The sequence below is a fragment of the Kogia breviceps genome, chromosome 12, assembly GCF_026419965.1.
Source record: "Kogia breviceps isolate mKogBre1 chromosome 12, mKogBre1 haplotype 1, whole genome shotgun sequence".
Taxonomy (NCBI): Eukaryota; Metazoa; Chordata; class Mammalia; order Artiodactyla; family Physeteridae; genus Kogia; species Kogia breviceps.
In genome coordinates, this window is record NC_081321.1 from 37,873,560 (window position 1) to 37,900,682 (window position 27,123).

Consider the following 27,123-nt stretch of genomic DNA (forward strand, 5'->3'; position numbering starts at 1 on the left):
CTGCTATCAGGCAAGAGAAGTAACAATAGCAAAGATCAGAAGAAAAAAAAAAAAAGATAGCAAAGATCAGTGGTAAAAACTTTCAGTGGTGAAGATTAGCCTGAAGAGCTCAACCACCACATCAGCTGGAAACTGAGGGATGATGTTGTTGACCTTTTCTGACTCTCGTGACTTCAGTCAACTGAAGCTTGGACTCTGTCAGACAGCCGAAGCCCCTCCGTGAATATGCATGGACCCTTCCTTAGCTTAACACTTGCCCCGTTTTGCTGTTTGGGGTGACACTGCTTTGGGAAAGATCCCCAGTATTCTCCTTACTGGTTGCAAGTGATAAATCCTTCTTCCTCCTGATCTTTGGCTTGGTTGTCTTTTAGCTCGACACCCACCAAAAGGGGAACCCCATTTGGGGGTAACGGTTTTTTCTTGATAGCCAAACACAATGAATGTACCAGTAAAAGAAAGTGCTGGGGCTTCCCTGGTGGCGCAGCGGTTGAGAGTCCGCCTGCCCATGCAGGGGACACGGGTTCGTGCCCTGGTCCGGGAGGATCCCACATGCCGCGGAGCGGCTGGGCCCGTGAGCCATGGCCGCTGAGCCTGCGCGTCTGGAGCCTGTGCTCCGCAACGGGAGAGGCCACAACAGTGAGAGGCCCGCGTACCGCAAAAAAAAAAAAAAAAAAAAAAAGAAAGTGCTGTAAATAGGCCTTTAGTAATGTGGTGGTGAGGTGTGAGGGGAGGGAAAGCATTCTGTAGTCCTCTGTAGGTCTGTCCTTCCGTCAGCCTATGCCTCTGTACTGTGAATTTCACGAGTGTTTCTCCCCGGGTTGTGTGGAGCGATGGCTAAAAGGGGGCTGGAGTTGGGTTATTCTCTTCCTCCACAGGGAAGGCTAGAGTTGGGTCTCTCCCTTCCTGTCAGTTAGACTCTGACAATACCCCAGCAGTTTAGGCTCTGGGCTAACTAGCTTCCCCTCAGGGCAGACTTTGTTAAGAAGGACAGAATGCTCTGGAGTATTTCAAAATGGTTTCTTTTCTCACACCTGTGCAGGAAAGCTGAGGGGATTTTTCTCACACGTTTATTACAGGAGCTCCTGGAGGTAAATTTCACAACATTGTGCAGGTGCCCTGGGACTGGGTCCCCTGGAGTTCTTAACTCTCAGAGCCAACTGCCCTGAACCTCCAGCAATTATCAATTCCAGTTCAGGTTTTTGTACCACGGCACTGGTTTCTGTGTCTTCCTACATGCACCTGTCTTTCCAGTCTTGAGGGCAGCAGTTTGCCTGTGTTCTCCCCTGTCTTACAGATCCAAGAAGAATTGTTGGTTTCTCACTCTGTTCAGTTTTCACTTGTTGTTAGGATGGAATGGTGACTTCCAGGCTCCTTATATGTGGAACCAGAAGCGGGAAGGGCTCTCCTTCCACCCCTTCACATTACAAGTCACCAGGTGAATTCTCCACCCATCTTAGCTAGAGAGACTTAGGTGAGTCAGGAACTTTACCAAGATACCACATCCGCCAGGTCATCCCAAAGAGCCACTAAAGCCAGAAGCATCACTCCCAGCCCTGCTCCACAGAAAAGGCTGGGAGACAGACATTTGAGGGGGGGGCATATGCAAAGAAGAGAGACATTTCAAATTTTCTTGAACGACTTGAGACTCAAGACTCTAAAGCATAGTTCAAGCCTTGCCCTGTGGGACAGCGTCTGGTTCCCAATGTGATTAAGGGAGAAATGCATAACTGAGTTGAAAGAGGGACCCCCAGTCTCCCTGTCTTCCATTCTAAGAGCTTATGCAAATTATGGCTGCTGAATTAGACTTAAAATAATTATGTTAGTGACACCAAGCTATAGGTTCCTTTCTTTTTCTGACGCAAAATCTTCCTCCTATGAGGGGAACTCTTTTACAAACTATTTGGAATCAAAATACAGCTCTGTAACTGCACTAAATATCCACAATTAGGAAGCTTCTTGTTGCAGTTACCGAGCTGACTACCAAAAAATCAGGCCTGGAGGAGTCCACTGCCGCCCCAGCCTACTCACTGCATCAGCCGTTAACCTCGTTACCCTCTCGCAGACCCTGTTCTGAGAGGATCTAACCCTAGAAAAGACCAAATACCCACCCTTGATCTCCATAGCCCGATTTATTTGAGACCCCAGTATGGGGGTGATTACAGTTTGCAGAGCTGTGTACAATAACAGCCATTAGGGTAACCTTGAATTTCTATCAGCCATTCTTCCTAAGAACAATTGAAAACACCTTCACAGTAAGCATGTCATCAGCTTTGCCTTCTCACCAACCCCCCAAAGAGGAAATGGGGCAAACCCCTTCCCTTTGCATTAAAAGGAAACATGAGGCCTGGAGACCTCAAGGACTTATTCACGGTTCCACCTCCCAGCAGGGCAAAGAGCTATTGAGGGTCCCCACCTTCTGTTTCCAAAATGCTGGAGGACAAAGATTTGACTGTTTCTCTAATTTGTATCTTTTCTCTCTTTCTCACATGGGCCTTTCTGGATTGGGGAGTCCTTCCCCGTCTCCTCCATTCCCTCCCCCTCCAGCGCAGAGCAAATAGCATCTCAGTTCGACAAGAGCTCTCACTGCCCTCACACCCCTCTCTAGCTAGAAGCTCTATTGGGTAGAAGACACCACGTCGTAGGCTGTGGCGATGTACTTCTTGCCATTTCCGTAGGTTGACTTGTCCCAGGTATAGGTCTGGATGGCCAAGGGATGTCCACCCAGGCTTAACTGGCACCTGTGGGGGAAGATCAGCAAATCATAGGGACCTGCTTCACCCCACCTCCGTCCCCAAGCTGGAAGGATCAAGTTCAGCCCACGCAGAAGGGCTCCACCCTGTCCTAGCCTCTAAGGGAGCTGCCGCAGCTTGCTTCAGCCTCTGCCTCTGGCTCCCCACGTGCAGAGGGCCCTTTCAAAATCTGTCTTATTTTCCATCTTCTTAGAGAGTACTGCTCCTTATCTTTCCTACGGGAATATTCTCAAATCCAGTGCTAGAGCTGAAACCCCCAGAAATGAAATGTCTGCTCAGGGTTTCAGAAGCGGTTGGACCCAGAGTCCTCAAATGTTAGAGACGATGAGGGCCAGTGGTTTCTAACTGTACTCTCTGGGGCTCCAGGGTTCCCCCAAACAGCCTCAGGGGCCAAACAGAGAGGCTTGCAGCCCCAGGGCGACTCCATTTCTAACTGTTTTGTATATTAAGCTCCCGCGTAGGCTTTGCACTTGGAGGAGGGAGGGAATGTCGTTCTGCTGCTGGGATGGAGGTTGGCAGCCACACGACTGATCTAATCAACAGCTTCACGTTCCAAGACAGAAAACCGAGGCCCAGAACAGTGATTTGTCCAAGCCCTCCTGAGCCACCAGGACTTAACACTCTGCCTGGCCTGGCGATGAAGCACAGGGAGTAAAGTGCTGCTGCCGATGAAAGTTGAACCCACTTCCTTGTAGTAGCCGTCCCAGCTGAACTGCAAGGCCAGCACGTCGGTCGTCGTCGGTCGGGGTAAGAATCCCACTGCGGTGAAGGGAGTCTGGTGAGTGCCACAGTGCAGGGTCGCAACAGAGGGTTGGCTAGGATTTGTCGAGGGCCCGTGGGGGCCTGTGTGAGCTTTCTGGGGAGACTGGATTCTTTTAAATCGACAGAGGATGCAGTCTGCCCTGCTCACACCCTCTCTCTGGAGCCGCCAGCTCGCATCTCCCAGGAAGGCCACAGACAGTCAGCATCCATGTGCCCGATGCCAGGGGAGCAGGGACATAACCGTTCCCTGTGGCCCTCACATGCGGAAGAGAAGGACAGCTTATTGCCCCCAAATTATTTCCAGGCTCAGGGCAGCAAAGGTTTCTTTTTTTTTTTATAAAAATATAAGAAGTTTAACTCAGACTAGCCAGACTGAAACTTCAGCTGACACCACATTCTAAGGAAATTCAGGTCTTTGGTTTTCCCCTCTAAGGATTCTGCCCTGCCCACACTCTCCCATCCAGAGAGGATGCCCCCTACCCCCTGCAGCTCGGGAGCCTTCACTGTTTGGAAGCCTCCTGGCTGGCTAAACCCTCTTTCCAGCAAATAGGGAAGTCCTGTTCATGATCCCCGTTAGGCTGCCAAGAGGGTCAGGGTGGGAGACAAGTCTGCCTGTTTGGAACTCAGAATGAGGACAGGACATCTGGGTACTGACGAGGCTTTTCCAGCCCACGGGGTCAGCACTCAGTACTCACAGGCCCGTCACAGATGTGACTGTAATAATCCACCGGGCCCTCCTTCTCCTGCATGTAGAAGTGGATCCAGTTATGGAAGCCAGTGACCTTGCCTTTTTTGACTTCACCTGTAATAAACAGATCAAGGTGGGTGATCTGGGCCTCCCCTCCGACCTCTTTCCCCACTCCCGTGCCAAGGCTGTACCCCTTCTCCAGTCTCAGATTCCTAGAATGTCCACCCCAACTTCCCGGAGTCCCTCACGTCCCTAACCCTCACCTCAGAAAGCTCCACCCTCCCCCCACACACACACACACACACAACTCCTATTTCAGCTGAAGCCCTGGGGAGAGTTCCTTCTCCCCGCTGACCCTGGGCCAATCGGAGATACTCCTCTAGCCATTTCTATAGGAGTAAGCCAGACTTGGTGGGAGCTTTACAGGGTGGGGCAATGCAGAAAAAGATCATGGCCTCCTTAGGAAGCAGCTGACCAAGCCCTGGAAGCAGAGGACCATTGAGAGGTAGACAGCCAGGGCCTCAAACACATCTCTCTCTTCTTATGTGTGCACCTTGGGAGCCCTGGTATCTGGGCTTCTTTCTCCCTCCAATACTCCAGAAGAAACTGGTCCTCAAAAATGGGCCCTCAGTCCCCTCCCTCTTGGCCAGGGAGTACACGTGCCCCGCCCTGTGAGCTGGCTTGAGTGCTGATTCATCAGTGCTGATGCTGCCCTGCGCCTGAGGGAAGCATCTCTCTTCATCCCTCCAACGCTTTCTTCCCAAGCAGAGTAATCCCACCTGAGAAGACATGTTCAAAGCCACCCAAGTGCCCCTCTTCTTTGCCTCTTGAATACAGCCCAAACCACATGTTTTTCAAGTTGTTGACAAACTCCTGTTCTGTGCTGTAGCGATCTGGGGAGAGGAACACAGAGGACTGAGGAGAGGGGAAGGCAGGGCCAGATCCTGGAAAGCAAGGAAGGGCCACCTGCTCCAGCGTGACAAGAGACAGGTGGGTTCAGCCAACATAGTCAGTTGTTCGCTCAGCAATTATCTATGCCATAGATTCTACGGGGCCCCTGTTTTGTGCCAGGCCCAGATCTAAAGGCTGAGGATTCATCAAGGAATCACAAGGACAAGATTCCTATCTTTATAGTTTATATTCCAGTGGAGGAGACAGATAATAAACAAATAAACAATAAACAGTATGACTTCAGGTAAGTGCTGTGAAGAAAATAAAGCAGATTATCCCATGATGCCTGGAGGTGGGGTTCGGGTGGGAGCTTTTCTAGAAAGGCCTCTCTGAGAAGGTAGCACTGATCAGAGACCTGAAGGGTAAGGAGTCAGCCATGCAAAGACCTGGGGGAAAGAGCCTTCCACGTAGAAGGAACAGCAAGTGCAAAGGCTCCAGGACACCTTCGGTTTGGTGTTTATATGAATTTCTTTTTTTTTTTTTTTTTTTTCCGTACGCGGGCCTCTCACTGTTGTGGCCTCTCCCGCCGCGGAGCACAGGCTCTGGACACGCAGGCTCAGTGGCCATGGCTCACGGGCCCAGCCGCTCCGCGGCACGTGGGATCCTCCCAGACCGGGGCACAAACCCGCGTCCCCTGCATCGGCAGGCGGACTCTCAACCACTGCGCCACCAGGGAAGCCCGAGTTTGGTGTTTAAAGAGCTGAGGGCCCATGTAGCTGGAGCACAGCAAGCAGGAGGGAGAGTGGGAGAGGAGGTCTGAGAGGCAGTCCTCTGCCAGCCCATGCAAAGAAGGTTGGAGCTCAGTCAAAGCTTAATAAGAACAAAAATAGTTTAGATTTACTGAGTATGTTCTGTGTGCCTGGCACTGTTTGAGTGCTTTCAATCCTCACGTTGATTCTTCACGTCAGGTTGTTACCAGGCGATCCTGGTGGAGGAGGTGGAGGTGGGGAGTGGTGAGGTAAAGAGAAGAATCAAATATAACCCCTGGGCTTTTGGCCTGAGCAACTGGATGAATTATGGGGTCATTTGTGAGATGGGGAAGATGAGGAAGGAGCAGTTCTGGAGAAAGAGGTGGAAACCGTGAGTTCTCTTTACACTAAGTTCTGAGTAGATGCCAGTTAGACAGGCAGGGAAATGTCAGGGCTGGGGATCTGAATTAGGGAGCTATCAACTCTCAACGGTTCACTGCCCAGAATTGTGTGTAGAGGACACTAAAGAGATGCCAGGCATATTCCCTCCTTTCAAGGACTTAAAACACAGTTGGGGGATTTCCCTGGTGGTCCAGTGGTTAAGAATCCGCCTTCCAATGCAGGGAATGGGGGTTCGATCCCCGGTCATGGAACTAAGATCCCACATGCCGAGGGGCAACTACTGAGCCTGCGTGCCACAACTAGAGAGCCCACGCACCGCAACTATTGAGCCCACACGCCACAACTAGAGAGACGCCCGCGCACCTCAACGAGGAGCCCGCGTGCCGCAACTAAGACCCCGTGCAGCCAAAAATAAAAATACAATACAATAAATAAATATTTTTTTTAAACCACACAGTTGGAAAACAAGACTAAGAACACAATATAACAGAGAACGCCTTCACAATCTGAATGGCTACAGCTTACCGGGTGCCAGGCTTTCCACTGAGTGCTTTATATGCATGAATCCGCCAAGACCCCATTGCACAGACAAGGCTCAGATGGGGTCTGAGGGTCAAATGGTGCAGGATCACATGCGTCATTAGCAAGTGAAACCAAGTCTCTCTGGCCCAAGGCTATTTTAGGACACACTCCAAACCCTTGACCTCTGAAGAGACTCTGAAAGCCAGCTGTGAGCTGCAGCAAGTGCAGCTTCATAAATGAGGTGGAGTGTGAGCTAGAACTTTAAGGATAAGTGGGATTTGGACAGGGAGAGAGGTGAACACCGGGTGGGTAGTGGAACAGCCTGGACTAGGGCTCAGTGTCGACCTCCAAGATCCTCTCCTGTGTTTACTACAAAGAGAACACCAGGGGGCGGTGCAGGATCGCACCCTCTTCACAGGGCTTGCTTGTGTGTCACCGGCTCTACCTAAAAACAGTGTTACTAACTCTTAACGGGGCCACCGGAGGATGGAATGCAACGGCTCCGAGCAGAGGCGATCCCACGGCCAGCAAGGGATGACCAGGACGGAGCCACCCCCAGGCAAGGCTCAGCTGCCCAGAGTTCAAGAAAGGAATCTGGAGGACACTAACAAACACACCGCATGCCAAGAAGCCCTGCGGCCCAAACCTTTTTTGGTCTGATTCACATGTATCCGTATCTGGAGTCTCTCCAACCAGAACCCTTCCCAGTATAACGTCCCCCTCTGAACCTTTGTTGATTTTCTGTTGCTGTTTCCCCAGCAAAAATGTGGAATGGGCCGGCCTCCTTCCTGGACTTAGTGCCCAGTGAGGGAGCAGGGGCAGGGACCCTAGATGCCTGCAAAGTGTTGCTGAGTCCGGGATCAACTCAGGTGGCGGAGGAGTGCCCTGGGGGCTGAGGGGAACAGGATGACTCACGGCCTGCAGAGAACCCTGAGACTGAAGCAGCCAGTGGGGGGTAAACCAGGCGGCTGAGATTAGGTCAAAAGATGGGTTGACTTCGAAGCCGGACAGAGGATTTTTCAGCTCCTGCTTGGGTCTGTGGTCTCTTCTAGGCCCCTCTCTGTCCCCTCCCAGAGGTACACTGGCCTCCACCTAGTCCCCACCTGCTCTCTTAACCTGCCCACCGTGGAGCCCCCAGGGGTGCCTGGCCCGCTGCGGGCATCACGGGTCCTCAGCAGGGCCTCCCTCTCTCTCGGGGCCTGGGGGAGGCCTCACGGCCTCACTCACTCTGCTGTTGGAGGGAGCTGTAGAGTTCCTTCATGACGGCCGTCTTCATCACGTCTCTGAGGAAGGTGTCCTGCTCAGCCAGCTGCGGGGCTGTGAAGCGCTCCCCGCGGCCCGCTGGTAGCTGTCGAGGAGGTTGATGAAGGCGGCATAGGTCGGCTTAGAGAAGAGCTTCTCATTGACATCCGTGAAGAGCCTGGGGGAGGTAGAGCGAGGCCCAGTGAGAGGCCTGCACGCGGAGCGGAAACCCCTCCAGAACTTCCAGATTCAGGGGCAGGCATGAGAGGGTTGGGTTCAAGGCAGAGTGGGGCCTTCACGTACTCTTGGGGACAACGCATGAGGTCCCTCTTTTCTTCCACTTCATCTCTTGGAAGGTCAGTTCTATTCTCAGCCCAGCCAATCCCAGAAACCCTCCCAAATGGATCCCCACAGGGCCTCAAGATGCCTTTATCTGTCTCTGGAGACCTATTTTTTCCTTCTCCCTTGGGTCCTGCCTGCCTTGAGGAGAAAAGAGCTGAGGCTCCAGAGGGAGCCAAGCTGGGGGAGAGACTGCAGGAAGAGGCTTGAAGGGAACTCACGGCTCTGGGCAGCGGTCTCCTTGGTCTGCGGTCCCCGAGGGCAAGATGCGGTTTTGGCTACTGAAAGCCGTGCCTTCCTTCTGCGCTTGGCTGGGTGTGTGCCCTATAGATCTTCTCAGAGATGCTCCGCAGTTCCTCCTCGGTTATGGCATCGCTGATGTGGGAGAAGCCCTCTGGGAGGAATTGGGGGAGGGATATTTCAGAGCCCGAGGGAGGCCAGGGGGCAAGCAGCTGTCTGTGTGCATCCCCCCCTGGGCACCTTCCAGAAGCCGGCAGCGGGGGACAGGGGCTGCAATCAGGTGCCCTAGCGATTGCAGGGCAGGGGCCTAGGGGCCTAAAGGATCCTTAAGCTCAGCACATGGCCTTGTCCACAGAATGTCCAGGAAATATCCACACTGCCCCCTGCCCCTAGGAAATTTCTCACACTTCGGCACGCATCAGAATTGTCTGGAGGGCTTGTGAGAACAGATTGGTGGGCCCCACCCACCCCCAGAGTTTCTGATTCAGTGGGTCCGGGGTGAGCCCTAGAGTTTCCATTTCTAATAAATTCCCAGGTGATACTCATGGTGCTGGCCCAGGGACCGCACTGGGAGAGCCATTGCTCTAGAGAGTTCCTCTGCCTCTGGGGCTACGCTAAAGGGAGCAGGAGACTGACCTTGGCCACACAGGCTCTCGAAATCCTCGCAGCAGTTTCCAAACTCTGGGCCGCGGGCGTTGCAGTGGCATAGGTGGTGCTCGTCGAAGGCTTCCAGGCAGCAGCCCTGGCAGGAGTTGGGTGCCCAGTACAAGTCTGAGAGGACAGAGGGGAGGTGTGTCCTGGGCTGACCTCTAGGGGTCGCTCCTCGCAGCGGCCAGGCCGTGCCCACTCCGTGAACCCCCACCCCCACCCCCACCCCCCGCTCCCCCCAGCCTTGCTTTCCTGATGCTGCCTATTAAAGAGCTCCAGGGAAGGAAAACAGACAAGCCTAATCGGTGCACACCCTTCACAGTCAGGAAGTCCTTTCTAGAGCTGAACTCTACTTTCTGGCCTGTTGTTTTTATAATCTTCCCTCTCTAAAAATAAAATCTCTTCCCCTTCCCTCTCCCTCTCAGCAGGCCTCGGACTCTTTCCTGCCTACCCCCCAGGTCACTGAGGCCCTGGGGCTTCCTCCCTCCCAGACCCCAAGAGTCCAGCAAGCTGCTCTCACCACCTCCAGGTGCTGGATTTGGGGTCCCATCTGGCTTCGGCCTGAGCCTGTGGCCACTCCCATGGCTGCCCCGCCCTCGTCATCCTCTCATGTCCCTCATCTTTATCCCAAAGGCCCCCCTCTGGGGAGGCAGGCTGGCCACTAGCCGGGGGCCCCCTCCATCTCTTCTTCCACCTCCAGGAATGGCTCTGGCTCTTTGGGGTCCTCATTAGCTGTAAGTCAGAGAAGTAAAGTCACCAAACATCCCCGAGGGGCCCTTCCTCTTTATCACTGATTCTCAGTCCTCCCAGCTTCGGCGACAAAGCACGTGCAGTGGAAGAAAATACAAAACAGGGGCGAGGATACATTGAACAAGTACCAGGTGAAGGAGGAGAAAATCTGACAATGTAGGACAGGGGGATTGAAAACTGTTCGCAGAAGTGAAAGAACATCCCCAGGCAACAGCCCTCCTCACCATTTACCCTTCTGGTACCCAGTGTCCTCATCTGTAGAAAGGGGAGGTGGTGGACAGGAGGTGGTCTCTTCTGGGCTGGAAACTCTGAGGTTGCGGTGACTTTTATTTAATGTAAATTGATAGATAGATAGGCTTGAACTCTCCAAATGACAGGACCCTCGCTTAGGAACATCCCTTACCTGTAATAACTCCCAGAGTCAAGGGTGAACTCCTCCCAGGCCTCATGGAATAAGAACTGTTTCCTGAGATACCAAAGTCCCTTCTTTCTTCACCATCACACTTGGCAATGGCCACAAAGGCTGCATTTGGGAATTAGGCGCATTCAGAAAAGCACATTCCTATTGCTGGCCCATTCCCTTGCCTGCAAGCTGAGTGACTTCAACCTTGGCTCTGGGCAGAGAAGGGTGGAGCGGGGCTGGGGAGGAAGAGGAGGGAATGAATGTTGCTGGGGACTCCGAGCTCCTATCTCATCACAGAGTGGAATAAGTTCTACCCCTACACCACCCCCCAAAACTCAACACTATTACAAAGTCCTTCAGAATCTGTCAGCGCGGTCACCAGGTAGTATCTTGTTCTCACCATCAGAACCGTGGAGCAGGTTGTTTATTCAGTCAACAAACATCTCCTGATCACTTGCTTCCTGCCAGGCTGTGTTTTAAGTGCTGACAATCCACAGGGTTCTTAACTCAGCCACCGTTTATGCTAAACAGACCTTTGTGAGCTGATCTAGAGTCTCAACCATCATTTATAATATTTTTTCTGTGGGAAAAGGATTCTGAGTTGCACATCAGAGACAGTGAAGAAATGGCTGCTAGGCTGAGTATCGTCTCTATCTTGAAATGCCAGCCTGATTGTCCAAAGTGCACAGGCCTCCCTGTGTCTGCTACGTGGGGCACAGGGCAGCAGAAGAGGGGTCGGCTCGTAGCAAACAAACTTATGGTTACCAAGGGGGAAGGGGAGGAGGGATAAATTGGGAGATTGGGATTGACATATACAACTACTATATATAAAATAGATAACTATCAATAATTAGAACCTCCGTATAGCACAGGGAACTCTACTCAATACTCTGTAATGACCTATAGGGGAATAGAATCTAAAAAAGAGTGGATGTATGTATATGTATAACTGATTTACTTTAGTGTACAGCAGAAACTAACACAACATTGTAAATCAACTATACTCCAATAAAAATCAATTAAAAAAAAAAAAGAAAGGGGTTTGGCTCTGATTCTGGCACAGAGCTCTGGGCCTGGGTTTCCCTGCCTGGGTCTGATGAGCAGAACTGCTAGTATGTGTGGTGGTGTTTTCTGTGTAAATTGAATCAGCGTTCCTTTGGGTGGAAGCAGGTCTGAGGGCACATTGCTGGGCCAGCAGAAACCACTCTTGGGCAAATTAGGAAAAGGTACTCCTTTCTCAGCAGACACAGCTCTTCACCAAGACACATGGCTTAGCGAGAAGGATACAAATTCAACTTTGGTCCCGCTCACCTTCTCAACCAGGGGACCTTGTGCAGTGCACAACCTGCACAACCATATGCAGTGGTCTTGCTGGCCATTACCTACCATGGGGCACATGGTTTGACAGTGAACTTAACAAGGCTTCATGTCACAAAGCAGAAGACCATTTATCTGGGAGTCTAAAATATTGGAAGCATCCAAACAAGGGAATTATTCAAAATGAGTTGTTCAACTTTAAAACTGTGTAGTTGCAGTGGCAGAAGAACAACTGGCTTTTGAGCGGGATCCATGTCCCATTTCACCTCTGCCTGGGAACGACAGGTCCGAGATGTGCAACCACTCAGTCCACTCGCGATAGGAAGAGTGGTATGAATTGCGACAGCTACCGATGCCATGCGGTCTTCCTGGTGGCATGCAAGTTGGGAAAGTTCACTACCACTTTTTTACTTTTGCAAATGATCATTGGTAATGTAATACATGCTAAAATGATATTTCCATCCTTTTGCTTTTTTCTTTTTTTGGAATTACTTAAATTTTCCAGATATTATTAATCCTGGTAGTTCAGACAGATATTCCAGGTAAATGACATCTACTTTATTTTAAGTTGGGGTCTTATGTTGGAGACATCCTAGAATACCCAGGACAAGTGGTGGCCAAAGCCCTGACCCCTGCTCTGCTCGTCAGGGTCCTGGTTTGGGCCCTTTGAGCCCAGTCATCAGTCTGGAACCCTGCTCTGGACTGCTGGATGCCCTGGCCAGCAGCCCCTCAGGCAGGCTAGATATGGTCATGGCCTGGCCTGCCGTACCTCCTAGACCCTTCATCCCGCAAGGAACCTCGCCTGTACACAGGCGCTCATAGTCTTCACAGCAGTCCCCGTGCCGGGGACACTGGCAAGCAGCATCCCGGTCAAATTCCTCACTACAGCGAGATGCACGTGACTCCATTTGGCCTATGGGCAGGGAAGGTCACAAACTTAGCTCTATGGGGATCCTACTCTCCTCATCAAGGCACCCTCTGCAGGAGGGTTCACAGATAGGGGCAGGGGCCCCACCTGGCAGGGAAGGTCATTGCTAGCTGCCAGGGAGAAGTACATGCACAGCCTCCCATACACAACATAAGCCTCGTCCCCACCACCCACCACCTGCCACCCCCTGACTAATAATACAGACCCGGATCCCAAAGTCAGGTGCCAGTCGGGGCTAGACCTGTAACACAAATGAGTCAAGAAGCAGAAAGGCAGTGCAAAGAGGTGGGGACGGTGACAGACTTGGGAAAGATGCCCTGCCTGAAACTGGCAGCCACTAGCAGCTCCAGCCAATTGTTGCCATGTTGAGATGCAGGCTCAGTGTTGCCAGAGCCTCCAGTGTTTCAAAAGAAGCCTTCATTTTTATGTGAAATTTTCCAATTTTAAAAAGTTCGGGCAGACCGAACAAAGAGGTCTGTGGGCTGGGCGTGGCCCAGAGGCCACCATTCACCTGTCACATAGAGGATGGTGGAGTCCAACTTCGCTCCAGTGATCCCACCTGCCTCTCCCCTCTGATTTCCACCTCTCATCCTGTCCCTTTTATGTCTTCTTCTTTGTTCTTACCTCCCCTTTGTTTGGTCTCCTCTGCAACCTCCCCCCCACCCCCGTCACGTCTTTCTGTCTCTTCTAGTTTGGATTCGTTTAGCTCAGGGTGGGGAATGAGGTGGGTGTGGGTGAGAATTGGACTTTGGAATAAGATCTCTTATGTAACCACAGACCACATCCCTTACTCCAGCCAAATGGCTTGCAGAAGCCAGCTCTTGGTCACAAGGGACGTAAGACAAGAAATTTTGAAAGAAATGGTACAAACCCACCAGCACTCCTAAAAAAGCAAGCCCGCCACAGCAAAGACGGTGGAGGGGGTGAGCCAGGGCGACAGCTGGCTGGACGCTCTTTCCTTTCGCTCTGGGCTCTGAGGGTGATAACAGAGACTTTGTTTCCATTTGAGGTTCTTGAGGTTTGGATTTAGTGGGTACTGGGTTGAGGGTCAGGCTGCGGGTTACGGAGAATGTCAAGATCAGAGTCAGAGTCACAGTTAACACCGGAATTTGTATGCATGGAGAAACTGAAACCTAACTGGGGGCCCGGGTTGGGGTGGGTTAGGTTTAGATTAAGGGCTAAAGTTAGGATTTGGGCTTGAGTTAATTATTGGTAAAATAACAATTTTGTGTTGCTGTTTGGGTAAGGAATGGGAATAGGTTTAAAACTGCAGGGTTGAGGAATGTGTCAGGACTAGGAGAGGAGAAATAATCCCAATTTTGCCTTAGCTTAGATTTGGGGTTTGGTCCTGGTTGTGATTCCACACAGGTATAGCATTGAAATTTAGCCTGGATTGGGGTGGAGGTAGAGAAGAGAGATATGGGTTTAGTCACTGGTTTGGATTCTGGGATTAGGGTTTATACTGTACTGATGAGGGTGGCACAGCAGAGAGACCAGGAACCCGGACTCTGGCACCAAACTACTCGAGGCCAGAATTCTGGTTCTTCTGCTTTCTAGCTACGTGATCTTGGGCAAGTTATTTGACCTTCTTTGCCTCAGTTTCCTTCGCTGTAAAAGCGTGATAATAATGGAGCCCATCTCATAGTCTATTCCTAAGAATCAAATGAGTTCATTTTTCTAAAGCACTTAGGACACTGCATGACACATAGTAGCACCACTTAGATGTTAGATAAATAAACAGTATTTCAGGCCCATCTTCAAGGTGGCAAGTGTCCTGACGGGCTGGATCAGTCTTCCCTGTCTACATACTCAGTCTAGCTGACTCCCTCCCTGGGTTTCAGCTGGGCCATCGCTTGGGCTGGGGTGTCAGCACATTTATGTTGCTGACAGTTTCTAGCTGGCATCTTCACTACGTGTTCTTTACATCAAAGAGGCGTCAAGATTAACCCAGGTCCTGAGGCAACTTCACACTGTGTAAAGGGCTTCCAGTGTGGCCAGAAAGGCAGATCCAGTGCATTGTCCCTAAAAGAGACCAGGCCCAAGGCCACTTGTCCTTCCAAGCCTAGGGGAACTCACCCTGAATCTTAAATGATGCTCCCTTGGAACCCAAATGCAAAGACCTCAAGGAGAAGTTTTCAGCCCAGGAGGAAGGCTGTGTCAGCTGCCTCCTCAGTCAGCCTGGCAGTACACCCAGAATCCAAAGGGAGAGAATTCAGACAAATCAGGGCAACCTTCTTAATGGGCCAGATCATCAGAGTCCAAGGAAGGAATTCACCCCATTTCAGCAGCTGGCACCAGTCGAGAAGGGCTGCAAGTGAATAGTCAGCTCTGTAGAGCTCAAGGAGGCACCACCCCACTGCCCCTGGCTGAGTGGACTTTTTTTTTTTTTTTTTTTTGCGGTATGCGGGCCTCTCACTGCTGTGGCCTCTCCCGTTGCGGAGCACAGGCCCCGGACGCGCAGGCCCAGCAGCCATGGCTCACGGGCCCAGCCGCTCCGCGGCACGTGGGATCTTCCCGGACCGGGGCACGAACCCGCGTCTCCTGCATCGGCAGGCGGACTCTCAACCACCGCGCCACCAGGGAAGCCCTGAGTGGACTTTTTCATCTCAGGCCAGGGACCCTTCCCACTTTCTTGTACACCTCACCATGTGCTTCAAGAGGACCTTGGGATTTGAGGGGGGGAGGGGAGGAGTGGGAGGGACTTCTCCTCATAGGTACCTCCCCGTGCTGTGCTGGGGACACCCAGGTGAGTGTCAGAGTGTCACCCTGACTACTCACTCCGGAGAGCCCACCCGGTACCTCCCGTTCATACCAACACTCTGTGTGCTCCTCGCTCACTAGCCAGGCGCCTGAATCACTGCTCCAGTAATCCTCTGCCCCATCTCTCTGACTCTCTCTTTCTGCCTTACTCCATTTTGGCCTTTCTTCTCCTGGACAGAGGTGCCCTCTCCATTCCCCGGGAAGAGCTTATCACCAGCCCCCATCCCTACACGAAATGCTAAATTTCTCCATACACTCCAACACCTCAGTATGCCTCAACACCCAGTCCCTAACTACACTGCCCACCAAGAAACTTGGTCCCAAACCTGGGTGTCCCTATATGCCGGTCCTCAGCCCCTCTGATGGCTGGAGACTCCTACATCTGTGCTTCTCTGGGGGCCTCAGATGCTGTTTCCTTGGACACCTAGCCAACCAAGAAGATTCACTTCCAGGACCCGATTCCTGCTTCAATTCACTTGAAACAACCAGGGACCTAAGATCGGCTCCCACGCGATTCATACTCTTGCATCTAAGTTCTCAGATGTTGGGACAGGACAGGCAAGAACCGAGCCTCTCCTCCCACTTTAGGAAAGAAGGAGGCATCACCCACTGGACGCCCTCTTCCTCATCAATCCCACACTCAGGGATGTCCCCCAAGGATCAAATGTCTCCAGTTGCTCTCCTCTCCTGAGACTGGAATGCCTCAACCCCACACCACTCCTTTACGGTAAGCTGGAGGCTCTCACACCCTCCCTCACTCCCTACCAAGAGCTCTGCACCACCCCGGGACCAGCTCTCCGCCATGTGTGCTGGAGAGGGGGTACACGATCCCAACCAGCGTGGGAGGCCTGGGAATGGCTTTCCCCTCCAAACGTTTTCCATTTAGGAATCCTGTCAGGGGTCTCCTTATCCACAACCTAATTGGAAATGATTCCAAGAGTAAATTTTATGTTTATATAAATTATTTTATATAAATAAATACTTGTATATTAATAGAATTAATATGTTCTAAATATACTTATAAATATTATAAATTTGGGCTTCCCTGGTGGCGCAGTAGTTGAGAGTCCGCCTGCCGATGCAGGGGACACGGGTTCGTGCCCCGGTCCGGGAAGATCCCACATGCCGCGGAGCGGCTGGGCCCGTGAGCCATGGCCGCTGAGCCTGCGCGTCCGGAGCCTGTGCTCCGCAACGGGAGAGGCCACAACAGTGAGAGGCCCGTGTACCACAAAAAAAAAAAAAAAAAAAAAAAAAAAAAAATTATAAATTATTTTATATGTATTTATCTTTATAAGCACAATCATAATCAAAGACCCAATTTAGTGAGATCTCACTCCATGTAGGGTGCTTCTTGTACATTATCTTATTTCGCCCTTATGACAGTCCTAGGTAGGAAAAACCTGAGTGGGATTCTTTCTCCTTGGGCAGAGGATTCCCCCCACATCCCTCAGACCAGCCCCCTTCCTCGGCACTCTCCCTACTCACCCAGTAACCACTAATTAACACATCAGTGTCCGCATCTGCCAGCTGCTGAGCAGGAAAATGTTCCCATCCTTAGCCACAGGTCCTGTCCCTGCATCGCTAGTACCTGGGGGCCAGGACGCTTCTCTGCTTTAGGTCCTCTAACACGGGACAAGACTGATTCCTCTGACCACATGACCTGCCTCCTGGTCAGGGGCTCTTCCAGTTTCCCTGGAGCCTGCCCTCCTCCTAAGCCTTTACCCAGGGAAAGGTCCCACCCAGACAACTCACCTACCCCCAGGTAGCAGAGGAAGTGACCAAGGGCGACCAGGCCCCTCAAAGCCAGTCAGCCACAGCCCAGCTTTACGCTGTACAGTGGCCCCAGAAAACAAAACCTTGGTGAGATCAAAAGTCAGGTTGGGGCTTCCCTGGTGGCGCAGTGGTTGGGAGCCCGCCTGCCGATGCAGGGGATACGGGTTCGTGCCCCGGTCCGGGAAGATCCCGCATGCCGCGGAGCGGCTGGGCCCGTGAGCCATGGCTGCTGAGCCTGCGCGTCCGGAGCCTGTGCTCCGCAACGGGAGAGGCCACAACAGTGAGAGGCTGTTGGGGCTCATCTTCCAAGTCGTCGAGAAGAGGCTTCCATGACATCGGTCCATCAGCTCTGCAGCTCCCCTCACACAGGCCAATCCACTCCGGAGGTGACTCCTTGCCTCAGACCAGGCCTGGTCTAATGTGTCCATGGCTTTAGGACAGAGCTGGCTCTCTCTTTTCTCACTACCCTCACACTCTCCCAAGTCCCCCAACTCTCGGCAGGACTCCTGTCATCCCCACCACTAGTGACTTGCCAGCCCAGGCCAGGCCGCAGAGCACGGCCACTGTCAGGGGAACACAGGCCTTCATGGTGTCCAGTTGGAGGCCAAAAGGGGATTGGCTGTTGGACTTTCACTAGAGTCAACGTGACCGTCACAGCTCCCAAATGAGCCTTGTTGTCCAGGCTGATCCTTTTAAAGACATCAGAACTTGTGGATCTGGTGCCTCCAGATCCTTCCAGGTGGAAGGATGTGGAGAGTGGGTAGGTCCAACAGCTGTTTGAAGCCAGAGGCAAGGGAACTAAGCAGGCAGGTAATGCCAGATGTTTAGAACAGGTAATGCTAGCTGTTTGTAGGTAGAAAATAGGTCATGCAAGCAGGCAGAGCAACTTGGGTCTAGTGGGGGGGGGGGGGTTCTCTGTCCAGGTTAGGAGCACTCATGAGCTCATCTTTGGGTGAGGCCTTCCAAACATCCGCCTACCTGCAAGCCGGGGTCTTGACCTTCCGAGGGCCTCAACTGGCTCCATATTTGAACTCCAGGTGGTCAGCATGAGGAACAGAGTAAGATGGTCATTATGTGTTAGACAAACAGGAAGTGCTCAAGCAAGCTTTGGGGTACCAGAAGGAGCGATCTAGGAGGCATAGGTCAGAAACAAGTGCTGTTCTTACTACATCCAGCCACACATAGCCACATCACCCTTGAAATGTCACGCAAATGGGCCTTTAACTCTTACTGAGTCAGCATCTCAGGTTTTACCTCTTTCAGGTTCTCCCAGGCTCCAGGTTTATGAGGCCTCTCAAAGGCAGCCAAAGGGCCATCATTTCTCTCCTCCCTTACACTCCTCTCCCCCAGGGATCCCTCCCCAGAGAAACACAAGGCTCTCAGGGCTCCCACCTTCCCAGGTCTGGGAGCAGAGATGCAGCAACGTAGGGCTGCCAAGTTTTCCCTCCTAATAAAGGTAAAATCTTCTAAGTAAAATGCCCTTTCCAGAAAGAGCACTTCATGGAGATTCTCAGGCCCCTCGAAAAAGAAGTCACATAGAAAAAGGCGAAACTGGTGAACAACTGAGACCACGCTGCAGTAATTTTTCCTGGGGTGGAGTCGGGGAGAGCACATCCTCCTCAACCAGTGTTCTTTAACAGTGGAAGCTTCTTCCTCTCTCCCGTCTTCAGTTTCGCCATCTTTGAAACGATGGGGTTGGAGCTAATGATCCCTTCCAAGTTCTCAGATTTTAATTTTCAGGGCCCCCAGGGTGCACAGCTGCAAGGTGGGGCAGTCCCTACCTTGCAGGGAACTCACGCCACCAGAACCATGGGTAGTAAACCTCGCCATTTTCTCCAGGAAGGAAGCCCAGTTAAAGGGAGTAGGAGCCCTTTGTCTGCATAAGTGTCATCTGCACAACCGGAAAGCAGAGGTGGAGCCACTGCCAGCCAGAATCCTCCCCCTCCCTGGACTGGGAGCACAGGGACATGTCCTAGACCCCAGGTAGTTTAGGGAATAAAGGAGAGTGTCCCTGGCCGGGCAGGAAGCAATGGTGCCTCAGAGTTTGGGATTGGAAGGGCTGTCCCTTCCAGGGCGGGACCCTGGGTGAGGCCAAACCTTTCAGGGTGGGAGTGGGGTCTGGCCAGGGTTACCCTGATGTCCAGCTGAACCGACTAGGGGATGGAGTTTCAAGGGTGGGAGCGCTTCCCTCCATCAGGGGAGTTTTAGGTCAGGAGCAAGGCTGGGTGCCGGGGAGACAGTTGAAACTGACCCCACAGAGCCAGATGGGCCATCTGAGGACTGAAGTGTCCCGGACGGGGTCCTCCAAGAAGAACCAGAAGGTTGACCTTCACCACGACCGCCAGCACTGACTGAACACGTACCACGTGTCACCCACGAAGAGCTTCCTACGTGCTATCCCCTCCACGCTCACTGCAACCCTTTACAGGTACTATCGTTACCCTCATTTGACAGGTGAGGAAACTGAGACACAGAAAGTTTGGGAGATGAGCCTCGAACAACAACCTTCAAAACACATCAGCAACCACTTGATTATGTCTGGGTTGCTATGCAAAGTGGTCTGGAATCAGATTCATCAGAATTAAAGGGACCTCCTCCGTGGTCACCTGGTTCCACTTCTCATAGGATGTTGCAATGCCCTAAACAACACCACCTCGTCACTCTGCCTCCAGGGGAGGGTCTCTGGTGTTGAGGGATCACGGGGCTGCTCAACCCGCCCTTCCCACATCAGATTCCCAAACCCCAAACCCCGAGACATGTTGACATGGACAAAAGTCGACAGGACAGTAGGAAAAACTCCATTTGGCCCATATAAGAGCACACATCCACACATTCGTGCCAAGGTGCCTCATAAACTTCGATGTGCATACGTATGTATACAGAGACAGACACATTGAATTGTATTTCAGACAGCTTTCTTTTCCTGGACAAACAATGCTGTCGCCCCTCTTTCCAATTTCTCCCCCAGTTAGGTCCCCCTGTCAGCTTTCCACCCTTGACGGAAAGCTCTTCTTCCCAAGGAGCTGGGGGCCAGCCAGCAAGGTGGGAATCCCAGGAGGCTGGGTCCCTGAGACCTGGGTGGGGAGAAATTGGCAACAGGTGCTTGTGGATAGTATACCCACGATGAGAACATCAACGGAGGCGGTTTCTCCACACCAGGAAGCGAGGAGAGGCTGCCGCTATGGCCTCTGCCAAGGTTTGGAGGGTAGAGAAGAGGGTGCAGCTGCCTGGGCAAGATTCCAGGAGGCTGCCAGCTGTCGGTGGTGTGAGGAGTGGGGAGTCCAGCAGCAAATATTTACCGGTGCTCACTTTATGGCTGGTGCTATGCTGATACTGGACTGGCAGGGCTCAGGCTGGGCTGGAAAACTGTTCTTGGAACCCACTGGTTTCTGGCGGGATAGAGGACAGAAAAGCCCCAGCATCAGGCCACTGTTTGAAGTAGATTGCACGCACCTCTGGGCTTCCAAAGGGGTCAGGGGTCTGTGAGGACCAACAGGCTATGGGAGAGACTGACCCAGGAGGCTGCTAAAGGAGACGTATGCCCAGACCAGCCTAGACCACCACCCCTGTCCTCCCTGAAACCAAGGCCAAGTCACTTCTGCACAGGACCAGAGACTGGAAGGGCCCTGCAGCTGGTCCAGCACAGGTGAGGCCTGGAGAGTCACTTACCAAGGGGACCCTGGTACCTGAAGGTGCTGGATCTCCAGCCTCCATCCCACCATGACGTGGGAGTGCCCCAGGATGGCAGCCCACATCTGATCACTTGTGAGTCGCGTCAATCTGTAGTCTCCCCTCATTGAGTGTGTCTTAGAATGGCTCCCTGTGCGGTTTTCTCCCACCCTGGTTTGTGTGCCGTGTACCACGATCGGGTTCCCAAGCATTTTTTTTTTTTTTTTTAAGTTTGTGGGCATGCTTGACATTCAGCATCACATTCACCGCCAACCCTAGGCATGTTAGTCAGACATGCCTCCTGTCCCGTCCATCACAGTGTACTATGATGTGCCCAGGTCGTACTTCTGGTTGTGCAGGCCATGCCCCATGCTGGCCCTCTGCCTGAAATGCCCTCCCCGTACTCATCAGCTGTCCCTCTCCTACCCATCCTCCAGGCCCAGAGCAAAGCCACCCTTCCACAAAGCCTGACTTCCTCCTCCATTCCTGCCTATGGACTCAGTTCTTGGTATTTGTCACGTGGGCCTCTGATAGACAGTGTTGCCAATCAAGTGCCCATTAACCCCTGCACTGCCGGTTAACTTCACATCCATACAGGTTGTTTCTTCAGCTGGCCTCTGAAATCCCTTGAGATAGGAACCCTGCCTCCTGGGTCCGCTCTGCGGCTTTGTATTGCCCATGCGATGTGTGTTAGATAACTGTCAGCTCGCGCCTGGGACCAGCAATGACTCAGTGAGTGAGTGAGTGAATGAATGAGCAAACGGAGCCCTTCAGCCTCACTTGTGATAAAGGCCCAAGGGAAGATGACTAGGAAAACGAAGAGAACAGATGGCTCCCTCCAGGAGCTTTAGAGGCTCCAGGGTTGGTACTGGGTGGGTGGTGGCGGCGGGGGGGCGGGGGGGTGGCTTATGGGCAGTGGATGGAAGTAGATGCAGGGATTCATTTTGTAGTGGTATTTTCATAGCAAACACTATTTTCATTCAGGAGTAATGGAAACTTGGCGGGGGTGGGGGGACCCAAAGCCCCAAACCACCTGTTGGCAACACCACCGCCAAGGGCCAAGGGGCAGCCAGTGCAGGGATCGGCTAGAACTCCGAATTCCAGCAGCTTCTGAATCCACAATGTAAAGACCACTCAACTTTACCCTGCTTTTGAGGATCCCAAATAACCAGCTGCTCGCACTTTTTGCCAGCTGTGTTAATGTTTGTTTTGTACCACCTGCTAGTGATTGTAAAATAAAACTTCTGTTTCATGTCCTCAAACCCCAGTGGCTTTGGAGAGGGTCTGGAGGCACAGATGGGAAAAGGAGAGGTGGCAGACAGGGATAAGGAGGCTCGGAGAGACAGAGGCGGAGTGAGCAAAGGCAACATCAGGGAGGGGCGCCGGGCGGAGGCCGGAAAGAGGCAGGCGTGAGGCACCTCTCACCCCTCTCACCCCAGGTGTGTAGGCACAGCCGGCTGCTCTGTCCTCACAAAGGTGACGACAGGACTGGCAGGGGCAGTTCCTGACCCACGGTCTGGAGATCTACAGTCTGTCAAAATTACCGTAATTACTGGGCTGAGGTAGTTGGATGATGGACAACTTCCCCCTTCCTCACGCATCTGAGCATGCGCTCCATTATGCAAAGCAAAGTGGATGAAGTGAGAGAGTGGCATGGACATATATACACTACCAAACATAGGGTGGATAGCTAGTGGGAAGCGGCCGCATGGCACAGGGAGATCAGCTCGGTGCGTTGTGACCACCTAGAGGGGTGGGAGGGAGGGAGACGCGAGAGGGAAGAGATATGGGAACATATGTATATGTATAACTGATTCACTTTGTTGTAAAGCAGAAACTAACACACCATTGTAAAGCAATTAAGATGTTAAAAAACAAAACAAAACAAAACAAAGTGGATGCAAGGGTGAGTTGCTCAGCGTTTTATGGGATGACGGACGGAGTGCACCAAAAGCTCGGATTGGGGCCAGCAGAACACCATGCTGAGACCACTGGTTCTAAGCCAGACTGCCTGGGATTGAATCCCAGCTCTGCCGCTCACCTGCTGTTCAACCCTAGGCAAGTTCCCTGACCTCTCTGTGCCTTGGTGTCCCCTGTAACTATAGAGCGAATAAGAATACCTTACAGGGCAGTTGTGGTGACCTGAATGAGTCAAGACTTGCAAAGCCTTAAAACAGTATCGGGCACATAACAAGACCGGATAAGTGTTGTGTGTTTAAAAAAAAAAAAAAAGGCCACATAAGATCTAATTTACATAGGATGGTTAGGGAAGGCCTCCCTGAAAAAACGACCTTTAAAACAGAGACATGAGAAAGCGGCAATCTTTCTTTTTCTTTCTTTTCTTTTTTGCCACGCCGCGAGGCTTGTGGGATCTTAGTTCCCTGACCAGGGATCGAACCTGTGCTCCCTGCACTGGAAGCGCAGAGTCCTAACCACTGGACCACCAGGGAATTCCCCATAAGGTGATTTAAAAAAATAATAATAATTCCAAAAATAAATTTACATTTCAAAATGTACACTTTGAGTACTTTCAAGTCTCGGGAATGATTCTTTAACGAGTCACACAACATCCAGCTCACCTGGTTCGGTTGCTGAAGGTAACACCTACTTTCTGGGGTTGCAGCTGTAGCCTGGGGAACTGAGCTTTGCTCTGCGGGAGGCCAAGAGCTTCAGTGGGAACAACTCACAGCTCTGGCCTCGGCTCTGTTTGATGAGATTGCCAACAGTTGCACGGCCCAGAAGACAGGAAACGACAGGAGGGACAGAGAAGGCTGGCCTCCTCCGTGGGCCACCAGAGTCCAGCCTGGTTCTGCAGGCTCCCCCTCCAGCACACGGGCTGCCCTGCAGGGCCCTGCCCCAGTGAAGCTGAACCAGTGGGCCTGGCCATTCACTTCTCCCTCCAACTCTCACCCTGGAAGACTCTGCCGTGTTCCCTAAGTCATACTCTGTACCTCGCCCCTCACTTGACGTCATGAAAATTCCCCTTATGCCACTGCCCGGGGCCTCTTCCTTTCCTGTTCTCCCCCTTAAAGTAACCATTAGAATCCTCCCAAGTTACGTACCTACATAAGAGGGGCCTCCTACAGACAACTGGAATTCGGGTAGGCTGCAGTAGGAGATATTTAGGGGCAGAGAACTCTGAGAATGCTTCTAACACAATTGTGCTCACAGCGGACTCTCCCTCCCGCGGGCAGTCTGGCTGGCGGCCACCACTGGGAAGGTGCTCGGGAAGGTGGGGAGGCCCCACAGCCTCATGACCAAGAGGGGTCTGCACCGTCTCACCCCGTGTGACGCCTTGAGCTGTCTAAGTCAAAGACACTAATTGCAGGAAGTCATCCCAAACCCTTCTAGTCCAAATCCCTGTTTATAAATAAGGAAACTGAGGTCCAGGGAGAGGAAGGGACTTGTTCAAGGCCAGGTGCTGCTGAGGCCGAGGCTCCCACACACACAGCCCACCTGCGGGAGGACCGCCCAGACACAGGCCTGCGCTGCCTCAAGCTCTCCCAGAGCACTTTTCTGGGGGGCAGAGTAAGTTTAAAACGTCCTGCTGCCATGGCTACAGCACATAGTCACCCTCTCTCCACCCCTCTGCTGGCTAGAGGCCCCTGAGTGCCAGGAAAGCCTGAGCTCTCCTCCACTCAGCAACCGGGAAGCAGCTCTGGCTGCCCACAACTCACACTCCAGCGAGAAAACTGAGGCCCCGAGCCCTCCTCAAGGGCCAGCAGGATGGCAGGTAGCGTGAACGTCTGGTTCCCTGGCTCGGGGTCCGCAACAGTCAGAGTCTAAACACACACAAGCAATCAGCGTCTCACACTTTCCCCCACAAAGTGGGTCTGGGCTCTGAGCCCAGGCTTCCTCCTCCTTCTGGGGGTCTCTAGGCCCACGCTCCTGCAGAAGCAGCCCCTCTGGCCCCATCAAGACCACCCGGCCCATGCACGAAGGCCTCAGGCGTGGGAGAGAAGAGATCTCAAAGCGCAGGGGAGTCGGACTTGGCTTCTCAGAGAGATCAGTTTCATCATCGCTGGGCAGGACGGTAGCCACCCATGACTTGTACCACAAGCCCCTTCCAGGGCCCTGTCAGGCTGGGCTAGGCTCCGGTCTTGAAGAGCCCAGAATCTCAGAGAGGGTCACCCAGATTGGCTAGGGCAGCTGGACAGGCCTGAGAGGACACTTATGTACTTCCAGCCCATGGCCTTGGCACACGTGAGAAGCCCAGAACTTTGTGCACAGGGCAGGGTCTGAGTACACATTCTGCAAATGCATTTATGCTCTGGCCTCCGTGGAAACGAGGAGAGATCAAGGACAAGGACCAGGTCAGAGACCTTCCCAGCCACCAGCCACCACACCGATACTCAGGTGGTTTGTACCAGTGGTGAGCAGAGCACCCCAACTCTGGAAGGCGGGGCTGTGAGGCAGGCATGCAGGGCTCTGGGGGCCGGATGGCTGGGACCGTGAACCTGCAGCCCAACGGAGCCGCTGTGGCCCTGAATGCTTAGGGGTGAGCAGTGAGAGACCCCGTGGCCCTAGGCACGCACCTCTCTCTGGCCTTGCCCTCTGTGGCATCTCGTCCCCCCTGATGGCTTTGTCCTGTGCCCGTCTGCCTAGCTGGGTGGTCTGCTCCAGGATGGCCAGGACTGCCCGTCTTATAGGTAGGACTTCCCTACAAAGCCCATGGTAAGTATCCCAAAATGAAGGGAGGGAGGGAGGGAGATATATATAGATGCTGTGTCTCTCCCTATGAAAGAAGAAAATGTCGGGGTTCAGAAAGGTTGCATCTGGAGTGCCAGGGGCACGAGGAAAGGCATGGATGGGGAGGCCCATCGCATGGGCATGGCTGATACACATCCAGTTCCTTTGCCAGTCCACCCTGTTATTAACCAGTTATGAGACCTTAGGCAAATCTTTATGTGCTCCAGTTTGACTACAAAACAGAGGTAAAAATACCTACCTTATCATCAGGGTAAAAATTAAGAGAATAGATGTGAAAGTGTGCTGGAAAAGATGAAAACGTGCTATTCAAATCTAAACCTATTAGCGTGATAAATACTGTGAATAATAGCAACATTAAGAAAATTAATCTTTGCTGCTTGGAAGGCAGAACAGGCAGGGGAACAAAGAAGCCATGGGGACTGTGAACACAGCTCTGCCCCCCTCCCCCGCCCCCCACCGTGAGCTCTAACTCTGCTGGATGCCTTGGCAGGGGAAGGGAGCTAGATCACCAGCTCCAGGTCTGTCCTGCTTGGAGGGGGCTTGGGGAGAGAGGGGTGGCTGGCTCCCAGGAGAGAAGTGGGAGCAGCCAGAGGGCTGGGGATCCCCAGGCTGCCCTACCCTTTCACCAGGTCCTGCTCAGCCTGCTGGAGGGGAACCCTCCCTGGTGTGCACCCCACAATTACAGTCCTGGCTCGGTCCCCACGCTGCCCCAGGGCTCTGCAGGGAAACTAAGGATAAGAGGGTAAAAGAGGGATGTTAGAGGCTTCCCTGGTGGCGCAGTGGTGAGAGTCTGCCTGCCGATGCAGGGGACACGGGTTCGTGCCCCGGTCTGGGAAGATCCCACATGCCGCCAGAGCGGCTGGGCCCGTGAGCCGTGGCCGCTGAGCCTGCGCGTCCGGAGCCTGCGCTCTGCAACGGGAGAGGCCACAACAGTGAGAGGCCCGCGTACCGCAAAAAAAAAAAAAAAAAAAAAAGAGGGATGTTAGGAATTACCACCTCTGTTCTTTCTCCCCATAGGACACACACACACTCCCTCTCTGCTTTACCTGCTTTTAGGTAAGAGATTTTTTAAAGGTCTGACCTCAGACTTCCTTCTTTCAGCAGTCCCACGAATTCCTCCCCCCCACTGCAGCTCTCCCAAAGCTGGGACACACCCTGGGGGCCCCCTACACACAGCCTGGGCTGCTAGGGCACACGAGGGATGCCACCCCTCCACCCCATGCCTGGGCAGTCAGGGATACAGAAGGTGACACAGCCCTCAGGGCAAGAGGCCACCGTGACCTGGAGCCTTTCCCTCCGCAGCGGTCCAGCCCATCACTGGGGCCTTCGGCTTCCGGTCTGTGTCCCCTGCCTGCCCTGGGCGCTGTTTTCCTGGCAAGGCCTCTCCCTACAGGCTCCAAAGGTGTCCGGCCCCAGAGACTAAGGCAGCTGGAGGTGGCCAGGCGGTCAAGGTGGAAGGGAAATTCCTGCACCGCGAAAGCTCCTTGGGGACACGGGTGAGACCACAGGGCAGAAAAAGAGAAACGCTGATGGAGGACACCAACCCCACTACGCTTGGCCCCCACTCTTCTTCACAGGGC

The 27,123-nt window shown here is 52.9% G+C and overlaps 2 protein-coding genes and 1 long non-coding RNA gene across 3 annotated transcripts in view; 1 reads left to right on the forward strand and 2 right to left on the reverse strand.

Moving 5' to 3' along the window:
- The window catches only part of PFKM (phosphofructokinase, muscle), a 478,771-nt gene that overhangs the window by 53,300 nt on the left and 398,348 nt on the right, over positions 1-27,123 (forward strand). The gene's annotated exons all lie outside the window — the stretch shown is intronic.
- On the reverse strand, positions 1,965-17,752 carry ENDOU (endonuclease, poly(U) specific). Its single transcript, XM_059082755.2, is given in 14 exon segments — positions 1,965-2,738; positions 3,370-3,411; positions 3,413-3,480; positions 3,483-3,509; positions 4,208-4,314; positions 4,980-5,093; positions 7,992-8,099; positions 8,102-8,184; positions 8,567-8,658; positions 8,660-8,739; positions 9,222-9,365; positions 9,903-9,957; positions 12,501-12,616; positions 17,698-17,752. Coding segments are annotated over 14 exon segments (1,215 nt in total). The 3' UTR covers positions 1,965-2,614.
- Positions 20,063-25,822, reverse strand: LOC136792266 (uncharacterized). The gene is made up of 2 exons (XR_010835800.1): positions 24,511-25,822; positions 20,063-20,553 (listed from the first exon to the last, which is right to left on the reverse strand). It is a non-coding gene; the product is annotated as an uncharacterized lncRNA (long non-coding RNA).